General features: G+C 41.8%; 1 protein-coding gene across 1 annotated transcript in view; it reads right to left on the bottom strand.

The window, feature by feature from the left end:
• The window catches only part of STIM2 (stromal interaction molecule 2), a 96083-nt gene that overhangs the window by 21531 nt on the left and 58623 nt on the right, over positions 1 to 15929 (bottom strand). Inside the window, exon 3 of the mRNA XM_061584325.1 lies at positions 3497 to 3611. Within this exon, the coding sequence (XP_061440309.1) occupies positions 3497 to 3611 (115 nt within the window). The remainder of the gene's footprint in view (positions 1 to 3496; positions 3612 to 15929) is intronic.

The following is a 15929-nucleotide window of genomic DNA, read 5'->3' as shown; positions in this document are numbered from 1 at the left end:
CAGGCATTTAAGTGAAACTTACAATTTGCCTTAAGCAGTTCTCCTTCCAGCATTAGTAAAAGAGCCAAGTTATCCATCTCTGCTGAAATTGATGCCAAGATTTTACATAATAAAACTATAATGATGGGGTACTACTTTTCCATAAACTCATGATACACGTTCAATCAGCAATTTATTGTTACAAATATGAGCTCATCTTCCAAGAAGAAATGGGATCTTGAAATTCTGTATTGCCTTATTTGAAAAGGAATTTAAGGTTACACAAAGCATCCAGAGTAGTGCTTCACTTGCATTCATTTCTAGTGTCTAGATATTCAAAACCTGTGGCTGCCAATAATGAAGAATGTGCAATGCACCCATAACATTTCTTGATGGTATGCAGTTTGTTTCCAGTTGCTTTAAGAGCATCTGCTGTACAGAGTGCCTGGAAACATTATTTTAAGGTGGTCACATACTACCCTTGTCACATTTATGTTGGTCTGTTTCTCCACCATTTCTACAGTACTGCTCTTATACACATGCAACTTCAACCAAGTCACTGACTGAGTTACTGTACAAGGCTAACTCCCAAATTATGCAAATTAACCAGTCAACATAAGAAGCACCTTGGCAAACGTAATGGTCTTACTCATTCCCTCTGGATGAAAATTAGGATTTGTTTTGCTCAAGATCTGAGCAATGAGCTCCTGCTAATACACAGGTATAACCCGTGTGTGGTCAACACATCGTTGTGAGAGGGAGTGGTTCCAGCTACCCTGAAAGAGGCAGTGATCCGACCACTCCTGAAAAAGCCCACCCTGGACCATTGGTTTGTGACAACTACTGCCCGGCTGCAAATACCCCCTTCTTAGGGAAGGTGATTGAGAGAGCTGTGGTGCAGCAATTGCAAGTACTCTTGGATAAAACAGATTATCTTGACCCATTCCAGTCTGGGTTCAGACCTGGTTATGGGACTGAATCGGCCTTGATTGCTCTGATGGATGACCTTTATCGGGAGAAGGACAGGAGGAGTGCGACCCTGTTATTCTTACTTGATCTCTTGGCGGCTTTTGATAGCATTGAGCATGGTATCCTTCTGGGCTGACTTGGTGAGATGGGTATTGGGGGCACTGTTTTAAAGTAGTTCTGATCCTATCTCCAGGGTCATTTTCAGAGAACAGCATTGGATGATTGTCTTTCAGCCCCCTGGCAGTTGTGCTGTGGGGTGCCGCAGGGTACCATCTTGTCCGCATGCTGTTTAACATCTATATGAAGCCCTTGGGAGCAGTCATCAGGAGATTTGGGGTGAGGTGTCAGCAGTATGCTGATGATACCCAGCTCTATTTCTCCGTAACATCTGAATTGGGAGAGGCCGTGCAAGCCCTGGACTCAGTGGTGGGCTGGATGAGGGCCAATAAACTGAGTCTGAATCCTAGCAAGTTGGAGGCGCTGTGGGTTGGTGGTTCCCGAGTTCTGATAACTGGTCAGTTGCCTGCTTTGGACAGGGTCATACTCCCTCTGAAAGCCTGGGGGTGCTCCTGGATCCATCTTTGTCACTAGAGGCCCAGGTGACCTCAGTGGCTAGGAGTGCCTTTTACCAGCTTCGGCTGGTGAGACAGCTGTGGCCATTTCTGGACCTTGGGAGCAGTCATCAGGAGATTTGGAGCAAGGTGTCAGCTGCAAGCCAACGATACTCAGATACCTATTCTCTGTAACATTTGAGACCGCTGTCTGGATTTGGTGGTGGGCTCGATGAGGGCCAATAAACTGAGTCTGAGTCCTAGCAAGACGGAGACACTGTGGGTTGGTGGTTCCCAAGTTCGGATAATTGGTCAGTTGCCTGCTTTGGATGAATATGTATATTCCTCAATGTGGATCTTTCAAACACAATTTGATTACAGAAACCTAAGCTATATGAATATATTTTTTTTCAAAACACAGTATCTGGGATCTAAACAAACTAGTTCTGTTTGCCTAAGAGAGCTTTGGGCTTGCATTTCTCAAAACAGCAGTACCCTATAGCATAATGAAAAACAACTTCCTTAACTGACAGAACTTGTAAAAGCAGTTTGTAATATGGCACGGGGATATCTGATGTTCAAAGAAACAAAACTCTACTAAAACAAAATGGTGCAAAGTCATCCTTAACAAAAAAAAACAAGCCAACAGAAGGAGTGGCAAGGAAGAAAACCAATAACAACAGAGCTAGGACAGAATGAGGAAGAAAGATCTTTGTTCAGATTAATCACATTAAAACTTGTATGTCTTTAAGGAGATCGCCTTAAAGAGAACAGGAAACTGAGCTCATAAAAATAACCTATCACAAAATGCACTACAGTAGGAGTTGCCAAACTGACTCCTGCGGGCGCCATGCCACCCACAAAGGCCTTCATTTGAGCCTCAGGTAGGGGCTCCAGACCCTGCACTTTCATTTGAAAATAGAAAAGGGTAAGTCTAGCCCATCTAGAAAGTTATGAAGCAAAATGTGCAGGTACCCTTCTAAGCGAATTCTGTGAAAGGAACCAGCCTGGCTGTTCCAGCCTGTCAGTGTATTTAGCCAATGAGAGAGTACAGCGGGTGCAGCATGGCAGCCTAGACTTTGGCTCAGTATTGGCACCGGGGAAAGCAGGGTTCTTGTGCCTTTCACAGCTGTATCTCCACAATCAAGACCAGCAGGACATAGTGGAGTTCCCATGTTAAACATGAGTTTGTTTGGGGGTGGGGAGAGAGCAGCAATTACTCTCTCTAATTTTACTCTCTCTGATTTTGTGTTATACTGTGCCCCTGTGGCAGTTATTTTGTGTTACGTCACACCCCCAAGGCAGCAATTTTGTGACTGGTGCCCTAGCACTCTCTCAAAATTTGAAATGTGCCTACTGGTCCCAAAAGGCTGGCGACCCCCGCACTACAGAATGTGCTAAACCTTTACATGAATTTCTACAAGCAAGCACACAAAAAACTGCAAGGATAAACCCCACCACCTCAAGTATAAACATAGAGAGTTGCTCATGAGAACTGATATAGCATACAAAGAATATGAACTAAAGTGTCCCAGACCGAAGTCTAGCATCATCCATGAACTCATTATGTGAGCAGTTTTCTCTTAGCCATAGCTCTTTATCTGCAGTATGGAAACAGTAATACTGACTTACCTTTCACAGCTATTTTAAGAATTCCTGAAAACGTATCTAAAACACTTCAGACATAGTAAACTGCTATATGAGTGGTAAGATATATTGGTTCAACAGACACATTGACACAGCTCCTTGTTAGCTCTGGTTTGCCTTTCCAAAACCAGACCTTTCTGCAACCTCCTTCTGACTACCTCCAAATTGCCTAGAATACCCTGCTATGATATGCTGCCAAAGACTGAACTCATGACCTTTGCTTGAAAGCTCACTTTTCCCCACAGCTTCCAGTCCTAGGTCAAGGCAGTAATTAAATATGGTTTATTGTGTCTACTAATGAGAACAGTAAAGAGTGCAGAATGGGACCAGCACAGTTTTTACTGCCTTACCTTCAGATGTTTTCCAGCGTTTCCACAGGTCTTCAATGGTGATGTGTTTGTCTTCCCTGTGTAGATGGCTATGTTTATTAGAAGCATCTTTATATTTCATATCTTCTCTGATAAACTAGGAAAGAAAGAAAGTTAGGTCACAGAGTTCTTCCAGGTGAGACATTAACAGTCTGGGTGGGTTACAACCTCCCAAATTGAAGGTACTAAAAAGTTTCACTCCCAGTTTCACCACCAATTTCCCCGTACTTCCATCCACTATTATCATTCACTATTCTCAATCTTTTAGTTGTCATTAGATGCTCATGCAGTTCAAAGAACATAGTACTAAACATAATGGGTCCCGAGATGTTGCTGGACTACAACTCCCATCAGCTCCAGCCAGCATGGCCAATGGTCAGGAATCATAGGAACTGTAGTCCAGCAACATCTGGGGACCCAAAGGTTGGGAAAGGCTGGACAAGATGACCTTCACAGAAACGGCAATTTATTTATTTCTTTATTTATATCCTGCCCTTCCTCCCAGTGGGAGTCCATTATATTATTTCTTGCCTCGGTATTACACATGAAACACGCACATGAAAACAAGTCATTGATAGCATAAACCTAGAACTGGAGGCAGAGGCAAGAAGGAAAGGCCTTAATGTGGGTTGGCCCAGAGAGTGGGAGGGAAGCTGAGTTAATAGCATCAATTCCCCAATCCCTTGTGGAAGCTGTGCCACTCTTCACTGCCTCGCAACAAAGATCCCTGGAAGAGGGAGGAGCTGTCTCATGCTGGGACTCCTTCATGATGGACTGGGACACAGTGCAGTGGGCTGCCTTTAAAAGTCTGGGCAGTTGCCTGGGTGCAGCATCACCGAAGGAGTGCAGCCAGAGGGGCTTGCCACTTTGGCAAACAGAAAAGCTACAAGGAAATGCTGCAGCATTATCATCTGAGCCACTGAAGGACTTTGACTGCACTAAGAAAAGGGAGTTTCAGACTTGTACAAGTAAACACATGAGATCTATCAGAGACATGGAGACAGCCTATAAACAACAGATTACAGTTCTGTTGAAATGGAAGCAGTAAGTAAAACAAAAGCTCACCAACTGAAAAAGAGACACAGCTTTGGACATTTAGCTTTATAAGTGGACTTGACCTTGGCATTAGTAGGATTATTATCGGACAACCAACTCTGGAAACATATTTGATATTATTCCTTCCAAGTATGGATCATTTTCCTGGTGGGCCTGATAGACTTTTTCCACAAACCAAAACTGACTACACAGACAAACAAAATTGTTATGAAATACAGTAACTATCATACTGAGTCAATTAAACTAAATATATCTAAATGAACTTGAGAGCCTTTATACACATTTTTACTTGCACAGACTGTAACTGAAACTTCTAATTCCTCACATTGTTCAACACTTTGGACTATACAGAGTGAATTCTGAATTTACCTAAACAGACTGAACTGACTGAAATGAAACTGTCTGAGTATCATGTGGAACAATCAGAACTAAAAAGTGATCAGAGTTTGCAAAGAAACAGACTATCTTGATTTCTTAGGTCTTAATTAACTGGATGAATGATATGAGTTATCTGATTTATAAATATTGATGGTACTAATCATTTTACTCTATTCAGTATAGTACTTATTTGATTTGAGCTAAAACATTGATATTATTGAACTTTATTGCATTTTGAATTATTGAATGAACATTATAACCTTAAAGAAATTTGAATTAAATGAAGTCAATGAATTGAACTCAAAACACTTATATGATTTGTTCAGTCTGAATACACTGTTATTAATAAAATAATAACATTTGAATTGAGAACTGAATTAAAATCGGCTTAACTGATTAACATTAAAAAAGCATTAATTAACATTGGACTCCTTGTGTTTGAAAAAATTATTTGGGTTTTGATTAGTGGGAATGAATTGACTCAGCTTGATTAGCTATTTATCAGTCAGTATTACTTAAATGAAACTGTATCTTGATTGTGCAAGATTTACGAATGAATTGCTGAATTGAAGTATTACATTACTGACCTGAATTTGACTCCGATATAAAGAGAATTGAAAACTGGCTGCATTAAACAAACTATAAAATTATAGTAACAATTGAATTATAAGTATAAAGGCAGAGGCGAAACGGTTAACAAATAAATTAATGTGTGAATGGAGGAGCAAGAAAACCAGGCCAAGGTTACTGAGTTTCTAAACAAAATGAGCTTCAGAAAACATCCTAAGAGCCAAGAATCTTCTCCTGTGAGATGAGATCCAACATGCTTTTTCAAGTGGAATAAAATTAATTCAGGAAAGAATGGTGTTGGGGTAGTTGAAAAAGGAGGAAAAAGAGAATCTTGGATAACAGGACAGGAGAAAGCATTTAAAAGACTTTATGAATGATTTAAAAATTAGAACAGTGAGACATGAAATAGCAGAAATTGTGCATGAAATGAACAATTACAAGTTACTGATTAAAAGATGTAATTCAGCAGACTATTCACTGCATCAGATTGTGATAACAGGAATCTAATAAAGATATTCTCACTGAATGTTAAAGGCCTAAATTCTCAATTTAAAAGATGTAAACATGTAAAATTATTTTTAAATAGAAAATGTGGATTTTTCTTTTTTTACCAAAAAAACACATATTAAAAACATGAAAAATATCATAACCTACTGAAACAAGGGCAAGACTCTGCTGCATCATATTCAAGGGGGAGAAAGATATGGCAATAATTGGCAGAAATAAATATTTTATGTGTCAAGAAATCAGGCAAGACAGAAAGGGGAAACGTGTAGATTAAAGGCATGTTATTGGCACCATCAGTCTTCTGAAGAACAGACATTCAAAACGGCCATGCAAACCAAGCTCCTGCTTGCCACATAATCCCACTGGGCAATAATATTATGCTAAATAAGCCCTAAGCAAAGCAATAAGAACTCTAAGAAACACAACAAATGCCTATTTTTGAAAAAGGCACTCGAAGGTATGCAGTTTTGCATTTGAGAACATGTGCTATCATTTTTTCTCCTAAGAGCACTTAAGAAAGTCTGGTTCTTTTTGACACTGAAGCAGCATCACTGTCAAAGCAAAAAAAAAAATTTAAATGCAGCAGCCAGAAACAATCTGAAAGGCCACTAGGTAGTTCACCACCCTCAGAAGCTTGAAAGTCCAGGAGAAGGCATTCCCTGTAGCAGCCTCTAAGGGTGCAATCCACTTGTATTTGCTCCTCAGCTGGGAGGAGATGGATGTGGTGGGCTCCCAGCTGAGCTGGCAGGGTCCCAGTGCTGCCAGGCTCCACCCACAGAAGCCCCTCATCCCGGTTGAGCCATGGCGCTGCCAGGACCCTGCTGACTCAGCCAGGGGTCTGCTGGGGATAGCCAGCCCGACAGACCAAAAATGGAGCGTTCCAGGGGCATGGCGGAGGAGCCGGGGGAGGATTTCTGTGGCTTCCAATTCCCCTTCAGAGCGCTCCTGCGGGTCCCGATCCAGGCAACATTTCCACATGGCAATAGGACAGCAGAGTAAAAATCATTTCAATGCTGCTCAACAGGGAGTGCTTACTACCGACTTTTACGTTCCAGCCCCTGTGCACGACTCCTGACTGAGCAGACGCTTAGCTTAGCTCCCAAATAGCGAGTGGATGCTGCGGAGCTTCCCGTTGGCTTTGCATGACTTAGATTGCTCTGTAAGTTGTGGAACTCCCTCCCCACAGAGGTGCGTCTGGAAACTTCACTACACATTTTTTGGCAAATGCTGCAGACACACCTCTGTACCCTGTCCTTTGACACTTGAGATGTATATTTTTAGGACCAACTCTATTTTTGTGATTGTAAATTGTTTTAAATTGTTTGTAAGGATTGTTTTTGATTGTTGTAACCCACCCTAGGACATCAGAGTGAAGGGCAGGTAATAAATTTAAATAAATAAATAATGGTGCTTTGTGCCCCAAAACAGGAAATGGGGATGGGAAATGCTTAATTGTTGCTGTCTCTAGTACTCTTTATTTGAACCTCTGGAGAAAGAAATATTTATAATGAGGCTTGCATTCTTATAAAAGCTAAAGTTGCCAGCAAGTCTTAGGAAAACAAGAATAGACTTGCAAAGGTATGCATGAATTTTAACAGTGCAGCTAATATTTAGTTCTATTCATTACCAGCAACATACATCCTGCTCTTATAATTGTACAATCATGTCCTAGCTGAATTTTAAGAGGCAAGAATACAAAACCAGCTACATAAAATGGCCCAAACATGAACCCTTGTTACATCAGAAAGTTCTAGAGTCTATGTCACATAATTTTCAAACCTGGTTTGGTAGTTCAGCAAGATTCAATTTTAAAGTTGAAAAGTAGTAATAGGGGTAGACAAGAATCTGATAAACAAGAACTATCTGCCCAGGAGTTTTTTTTTTTTTTTTTAAGGTGGGGAACATTTAAAATGCCATTTCTCCCATCCACAGTCTGAAATGGCACTATCCACCCTACCACCTCACTGTGCTGCATGGATACAGCCAGCCAAAAATTCAGGCTTTTCAATCAAGGACATGAATTTAGAAAAAAAAATATGTAGACTTCCGGGAAGGGTGACTTCGCTTGTGCCTGCTTTTGAGACGGGCTCCCGCCTCAGAAGAAGCTTATCCAGATATAAATCAGTCAGAACATTTTTTTTTTGACTGATGAAATTTCTCCCGGGCAGGGAGAAACGTAGAGATCAACCTCAAAAGCCTGTTTTTGTTGGGAGGACTGGATTTCATTAATTTATGAGAAAAGGTCCAGCCAGCAATGCCGGACGGACTTCCGAACAAGCTCTATCTGATTAATGCGATACGTTTATCTTTTCTTCAAAGAGAAAATGGACTAACAGGCAAGCACCCTTCTTTCTATTTTTTTTTTTACTTGGTTTAAATTGTTGCAGCAAAAAGAGATTTGTCAAATGAATCAGCTTTAAAGAACTTCTGGGTGAGCTATAACTCTTCTCTGTTATTCACGAAATTAACAGCTTATCTCTGTTTCTATTGCAAAAAGTTGTCCTGGAAGTGCATTCTAAAGATATAAACAGAAGAGGGATTTCTATTCCGAGGAGAAAAAAATAAAAAATATGAACTTTGGAACATTATATTGTCTGGGACTATTCTCTTTTTGGTCTATTTTATTTTGACGAATCTGCTTCTTCACGACGCCACTAACTGTTTTGATGCTGGGAACTAAATTTGTTTTGTATTCTTGAACATAGAGAGATAAGGCAGGCTGCTCTGTTTATACTGTGATGTCATCAAGCCTGGCATATTAACCCAATTGTTGCTGAAATAAGAAGTGGTTCTTCTTTATTTTTGTTTTGTTTTGTTTTCGTGGTTTTAAAAATGGCAATCAAGAAAGTGGCTGAGAATCTGGAAGTAATTATGTTTCAGAAAATAATGGATGAGATTGAGATAACGAAACAAACCCTGCGACAGGGCAGTAAGGAGCTGAAAATTGAACTGAGCAAAATGACGCAGGAGCTTAAAGAAATAGGGGATCCTGTGAGAGAGAAGAATGAGATCAGAGATGAGAAAAGAAAAAATAAAGGGAAGATACAAGCCCTGGAGATTGGAACAAATGTGGAATTGGAAAAAGATCTGGAGTTTATGGATATTAGAAATAAAATCTACTGTTTGGAATTTAACGTTATCTCTGAAGAAATTAATGAAGATATTAGAGATAAAGTTATCAATGGCTTGGATAATTTTCTGGACTGGAATGACGTGATGGAGCTTGATATAGAGAAAATCTATGGAATTAACTGCAGCCATGTGACAATGGAAAAACTCTCAAGAGATGAGCCAGTGCATTTTGTAAAAAAGAAGAACGGAGATATGACTTTACAACAATATTTCAGCAACTTATTCAGAATCGATGGCAAGAAAATATTTGGGATAGAGGAAATTCCCATCAGACTCTTATTATATGACTATGGCTATGACAGCAAGATTATTATGGAATACTGATAATGGAAGATTGGACACTGAAATTACTGGACTTAACAGGACTATTGAAGATGGAAGATGGAATTAATAGGGATAATGGAATAATGGCTATTGAAATTATTGGACAACAGATTTGATGAGATGGATTAATCGATATGTTTATTTGGACTATGGTTATGACAATAAGATTATTATTATTATTAACGAGATGGATTAATCGACATGTTTATTTGGAGAAAAATTGATAGATATATTTCTTAAAGAATTGAAACCTCTCTTTGACTTTTTGTGGAAAGAATAAAGTAATGTCTATGAGATTTGATGATTAATTAAGATAACTACTGGAGGAAAGTGATTTTATAATATAATTTAAGAGACAGGATTGTTATATATTGTAGACCTATAACTGATCTGCGACAAATGGGAAGTCAACATTTTATTTTTTTGTTTAATCATTTTTGTTTTGTTTTGTTTTTTGTCTTTGAATGTTTTATGATTTTGTTTTGTTTGTTTTATGAAAATTTGAATAAAAATTATTGTAAAAAAAAGAAAAAGAAAAAAAATATGTATTAGAAGGAAGTAGCAAGGGAAAGTACAGCTAGCTGCTCCTTTTCGGTATTCCAAAATTAACAGCAAAGATCAGGCTCTCTCTACTTTTAAAGACTTAATGGAGAGAATCTGATCTTTCCTACCAGTCTGAAAGGTGTAACATCCGCCTCATTGCACTACAATCTCTGTAAATGAGCAAGTGGAAGTAGTCTTGGATGTGTGTTGGAAGACACTTTCACAGTGATTTGGGGGGACTTCAATATAGAAGCCAAGGCTGCCAGTGTGGGACTTCAAGGCCTCCATGACAACCATGGGGATGCCTCAGTACACTGTTTATTTAACAAAATTTATATATTCAGCCCATGTGGCCGGACATACCCTTCACACAGCAGAATGGCAATACTTTGTTGATTGTGGAGAGCTTATGGTGAGCCAGTTGGTGTGGGCAGATCACCCACTGGCAAGCTTTGGGCTGAACGCAGCTACTACATTCTATGGGGTGGGGTCCTACTGAGATGGTCCACCTATAGAGACTCACAGAATCTGATGGATTCCTGAATGCTCTGGGGGATTATCCGACTGACATGGATGGTGAGATAGATAGAGCCACTGACATGACAGCTCCTGAATGCCCTCACCATGCAATGAAATGGGGAAGGATCAGAGGTTAGAGAGCAGGTGGCATAAATCTTGGTCTGAACCTGGCTGAACACAGGAGATGGTGCATTATCACACCTACCCTGTGGTGGTGGTGGTGATGGAGGTGAAGAAAGCTTGCTTCTCTGCCACCATTGTGTATGCAAGTAGCATCTGACAGAGCTTTTCCAAGTGGGGAATGGACTCATCACGTGGTTGAGAGAGCATTGCTCTCATTCCTTCAATGGCCTGCTGTAACAAATTTGCAAAGCACTTTAGTGACACTTTGTCAGATTTGAGTTCAATGCCATAATTTGAACAAGTCCAATAGATGCATCCAGAGCATTGCTTGTTCCACTGTACTGGATCAGTTTTTGGTTATTGCAGCCTGAGGATGTGAACAAACTGCTTGGAGAAATGTGGCCAATCACCTGTCCTCTTGAGCTAGCCAAAGGAGATAGGCCGGATGGGCCCAGGGAGTGATTAATACTTCATTGGAAGACAAGGAGGAAACATCCACCTTGATGGAGGCACTGCTGTATCCTCTCCTTTAGAGGACCTCCCTGGACCCATGATTAACAAGTATTGTTCAGCGGTGAATATTCCCCTTTGGGGTAAAGTGCTTGAGAGGTTGAGGTGGCCCAGCTTCGGGAATGCTTTGAGAAAGCTGCTTCTCTGGTCCCATTTCAATCAGGTTTCAGGCCCATTCATGGCACTGAAACTGCTTTGGTCACTGTGGCTGATTACATTTGTCAGGACAGATATAGGGGAGTGCAACCCTACTCTGAGGCTTTTGATACTGTTGACCAAGGTATTTTTCTGTGGTCGCTCTGGGAGGTGGGCACTATATTACATTGGTTCCACTCTGACCGTCAAGGCTGTTTCCAGAAAGTAGTTAGGGGATGCACTGTTCGGTGCCATGGGAACTGTCCTATGGTGTTCCACAGGGTTCCATCTTGGCCCCCATGCTAGTGAGGTGTCACCAGTATGAAGATGATACCAGCTCTATCTCTCTGTTCCATCTGAATCAGGGGAGGTGGTTCAGGTGCTAGACTGGTGTTTGGAAGTGGTAATGGGCTGGAGGTGAGCCTATACACTGAAGCTGAATCCTGAAAAGATAGAGGTGTTATGAGTTCCAAATTCTCAGATTCTCAATGGGGTACTCCTGGATCCAACATTGTCACTAGAGGCTCAGGTGTCATCAGTGGTTAGGAGTGTCTATTTCCAGCTCTAGCTCGTTGACTAGCTATGTATCCTTTCGGGCAGAGATTACTTGATCACTGTACACTATGCTCTGGTAATATCCAGATTAGTCTATTGCAACATGTTAGGCAGGATGGCCCTTGAAGATCATTTGGACATTTCAACTGATCTTGTATGCAGCCACCAGATTACTGATGTTCCATTTAGAACTCCCATAAACCCTGTTTTGTTTTGTTTTTAAATTGCACCGGTTGCCAGTTTGTATTTTAACTGATTATTTTTATTGTTGTAACCCATCCTGCACCCTCATTGCCTCATTGTATAGCGCAGGTAAATAATAATCTATCATTATCATCGTTTTCCCGATTAAAATCAGCAGAGGTTAGAAGTTAGCAATGACAGCACACCTAAAATTTAGCAAAACCAACCAACCAACCCTGATGCATTTAAGTATTTTTAGTTCTAGAACATAATCTTGTGTCCTTCCATCTATTTGACATAGTTTTTTGCTTTACTGCTTGAAAATAAGGTTATCAGATGTGGAGCCCTACATCATCTTAACTGAAGAGGCTAGAGACAGAATTCTGTTATTTCCTCATCTGCCGCGTCACTCGTTTTATAACTGTGTCATCAAATGCTGCTGCTTCTGACACATTTAAAGCCATTTTAATGTGTTTAAAATACTTGATATCCCACCATAAAGTAAAAATGTCCAGGATGACTCATAATAATGTTTATAATGGTAAAGAAAATAAAAAAATCTCTCTCTTCCTCTCTCCCTCTCTCTTATAAGTGTCATGCTTGCCTGAACGCTCCAGTGTAGGCATGCTGTGGCGGCTGCTGAAGCGTTCACAGCAAGTGTAGCAGGCAGGTGAGGCGGGCAGCTGAAACAAGTGAAAGGCAGCATGAATATTTCCATTGCTTACCTCGGCGGTGGCAGCAGTGCCAAGCAGAGTGACAGGAGGCAAACTGTAGCCGCACTGGGCTCAAGACTGGAGGCAGGGGACAGGAAAGAAGGAAGCAAGGTTGAGCCTCACTGGGCTCAAGACGAGAGGGCAGAGGATGAAGTTGGTAAGCAGCTCATGCAGTGACAGCAACGGCAGCCTCAGCCAGAGACCAGTAAGCAGCCTAGGTGGGGCAGCAGCTTTGCTCCAGGCCAGGTGGGGTGGAAGGCCAGTAAGTGGCTGACGTAGGGCAGCAGCAGTGGCCTGGGAAGGAGGGAGGCTGGTAAGGTTGTTGAGTGCCCAGAAAAGGGGAGTGGTTTGTGAGTTGCTGGGGAAGGGGAATGATTTGTGACTGTCTGCGTGTATGTGTGTGTTTGGGAGTGCCTGGGGATGTTTGGGGGTGCCTTGGGTATGTGTTCTTGTTTGTGTATTTGTGTACGCGTCCACGCGAGACAGACAGTCCCTGTGTCCATGTGTTTGCTTTGGAGTGGCTGGTGTGTGTGTGGGGTTGGCAAGCAAAATGAGCAGGGAGGCCTGCCCTCAGCCAGTAAATACATAAATAAGATGTATTGCAAAATCAGTAAACCACAAAAACTGCATGATACCACAATTCATCAAGTTAAAATATCTGGGTAAACAGAAAGGTTTTCATTTGGCACTGACTTACAGCTTGGTCCCAAGCAATTCTTTCTAGAGAAGAGTGTTCCATAGAAGGGATGTCACAGCTGAAAAGGCCCTCTCCTTGGTAGCCACCCACCTCAACTTTGAAGGTGAAGGCACCTAGAGAACATCCTCAGAAAATACTATTTAACATTTGAACAGGTTCAGATGGGAGGAGATAGCCCTCTGAGTATCTGGGTCCCACAATACATAGGGCCTTAAAGAGAAACAAATACAGTAGGGCCCCGCTCATACGGCAGATTGCGTTCTGGACCGCCGCCGTAAAGCGAAATCTGCCATAAAGCAGAACGCATTGACTAACATTATCTAAAATAGCACTAGCATTGTCAAAAAACGCCATAAAAGTGGAACAAGCTCTGTAGGAGCAGGGCCTTTCTGCAATTGACAACAGCCGTATCGGTGGAACGCTGTGCAAAGCGGGGTCCTACTGTACTCAGAAATAGATTGTTGAAGAACGGACAAGTTCTTTAAGAACTGGCAAGATACGTTGCCTGGGGGCCAGTCTCAATCAATAATCTAGCAGATCCATTCCAAACAAAGTACTATTTCTGAGAAGTCTTCAAAGACCTACGTTATACCTCTAATAGTCTAATTAGGATGTTACCAATGTCTGAATAAACTGTATCCAGCCTCACCTCTGGCTATCCATAAGAAGTTACAGCTGGAATTAAGATTATCAGCAGATTGTGAACCTGATCCTTTAGGGGGGAGTGCAACCTCATCTAGAAGAGGTTGAAAACATACCTCTCAGGACAGATGAGCCAGCCACTAACAGTACCTGTGTCTTGTCTGGATTAACCTTCAGCTTGATCTTCATATAGTCTATTATTTATCCCAAACACCAATTTAACACTTCCACAGCCTGAGAAAAAATGCCTTCTCCCTGCAGGATTAGCATACACAGCATATGTTTCCTGCCAGGGATTTTGAACCTTGATAGTCACAAATGGGAAAAGATGTCCCTATGGCTCTGCTGGCACTGATTTCCTCTTCCCAAAGAAGTTAAATTTTGAGTTTGGGGGAAAGGGAGAGGCAGTAAAATGCAAGAGCACGGTGAGAAAACTGCTCCAAACAGGCTGTGCATAGTGGTGAGCCTCAATCCTGCTCAGAACACTTAAAGCACAAATGCTCACTTTTTTGAATATTTCTCCTCAAAGACTTAGAATAGGCTAAATGAAAACCACTGTGGATGCTACTGCAAAAGAGAACTCTATGTCTTCAACAAAATAATTTATACACACACACACACACACACACACACACACAGAGAGAGAGAGAGTGAGAGAGAGAGAGAGAGAGAGAGAGAGAGAGAGAGAGAGAGAGAGAGAGAGAGAGAATGGACTGTTTTTGCAGACTTCACATCGACTATAAATCTATTGCTAAATACACTAATTACAGACTAGATTGTTATATCAAAACATTTTTGTACAACTGTTTAAATTTCTTAAGAAGCAACGCAGGACTTGACAATTAATAATTGAACCTGCCAAAAAATAATGTAAGTTCCTGCTGTTTACATGTTACCTTCATTATTCCTTAACAAGGGGCTTTGCCCCTGCATGTTTCACACCAACCCTCCCATACACAAGCACACCCCAGGGACTCCCAAACACACGCACACACAGAGGGACTCCCAAACAGGTAGCTCTCCTCTTCTTCTCCCCTCAACAGGTTGCCAAGCATCCTTCTTTTCTCCCCTTTAGGGAGCTGGCCGAGCAACTCAGGAACAGTGAAGAGAGGCAGGGGCAGTGCCCAAGCAACCATCCTGCTCTCCCACCACCTCCCTCTTCCTTGCCTTCCACCGCTGAAGCTGTCGGTGAGGCGGGGGGAAGCAACAGCAGAGCAGGATGATTGATAAGGAGCTACCCCAGGCTGTCCTGACTGTTCCTCCAGGGATCTTCTGGGCCGCCTCAATTCTTCCACCTTGGTTGTTTGCTCGGCTCATGCCTGCCTCACTCACCCACCTGTCTGCTGTTCTTGCTTGCCTCACGCTCTCACCACACTTGCCTCACATCCATTGCACTTCACCCCCTGCCCCATGGAATCTTGGCATCATTCCGCAAGATCGTGTGATGACTTATAAAAATATTATATGTATAGATAAGGTGCATTTGTTTCCTGCTGTTGAACTCGTTATTCCCCTTCATTTCTTTTAACTGGATTTCAAGAAGCATTCTAGTGTCTGAGGGAGTTTCCTCAGTCCCTTTAAAAGCTACATAATTCCAGCAGCTACAGTCCCCACCAGCTTTGTTTGCAGTTTCTTCCACTTATAACAGGGGTAAGGAATCTCTGGGCTATAGGCCAAATTTGGCCCGCAAGGCCATTTCTCCAAAACCACGGCCACCTGCTGCCATGGGCCCCAAGGACAACCTTTGGCAAGATTGGAAAGATGAAGAATAGGTTGCAGATGTTGGGGAAGGAGTAGGAAAATCCTGGGGGAGACACTTCCAGAATTC

This window comes from Rhineura floridana, chromosome 9 (assembly GCF_030035675.1).
Source record: "Rhineura floridana isolate rRhiFlo1 chromosome 9, rRhiFlo1.hap2, whole genome shotgun sequence".
Lineage (NCBI taxonomy): Eukaryota > Metazoa > Chordata > Lepidosauria > Squamata > Rhineuridae > Rhineura > Rhineura floridana.
This window is presented reverse-complemented; position numbering and strand designations above follow the sequence as displayed.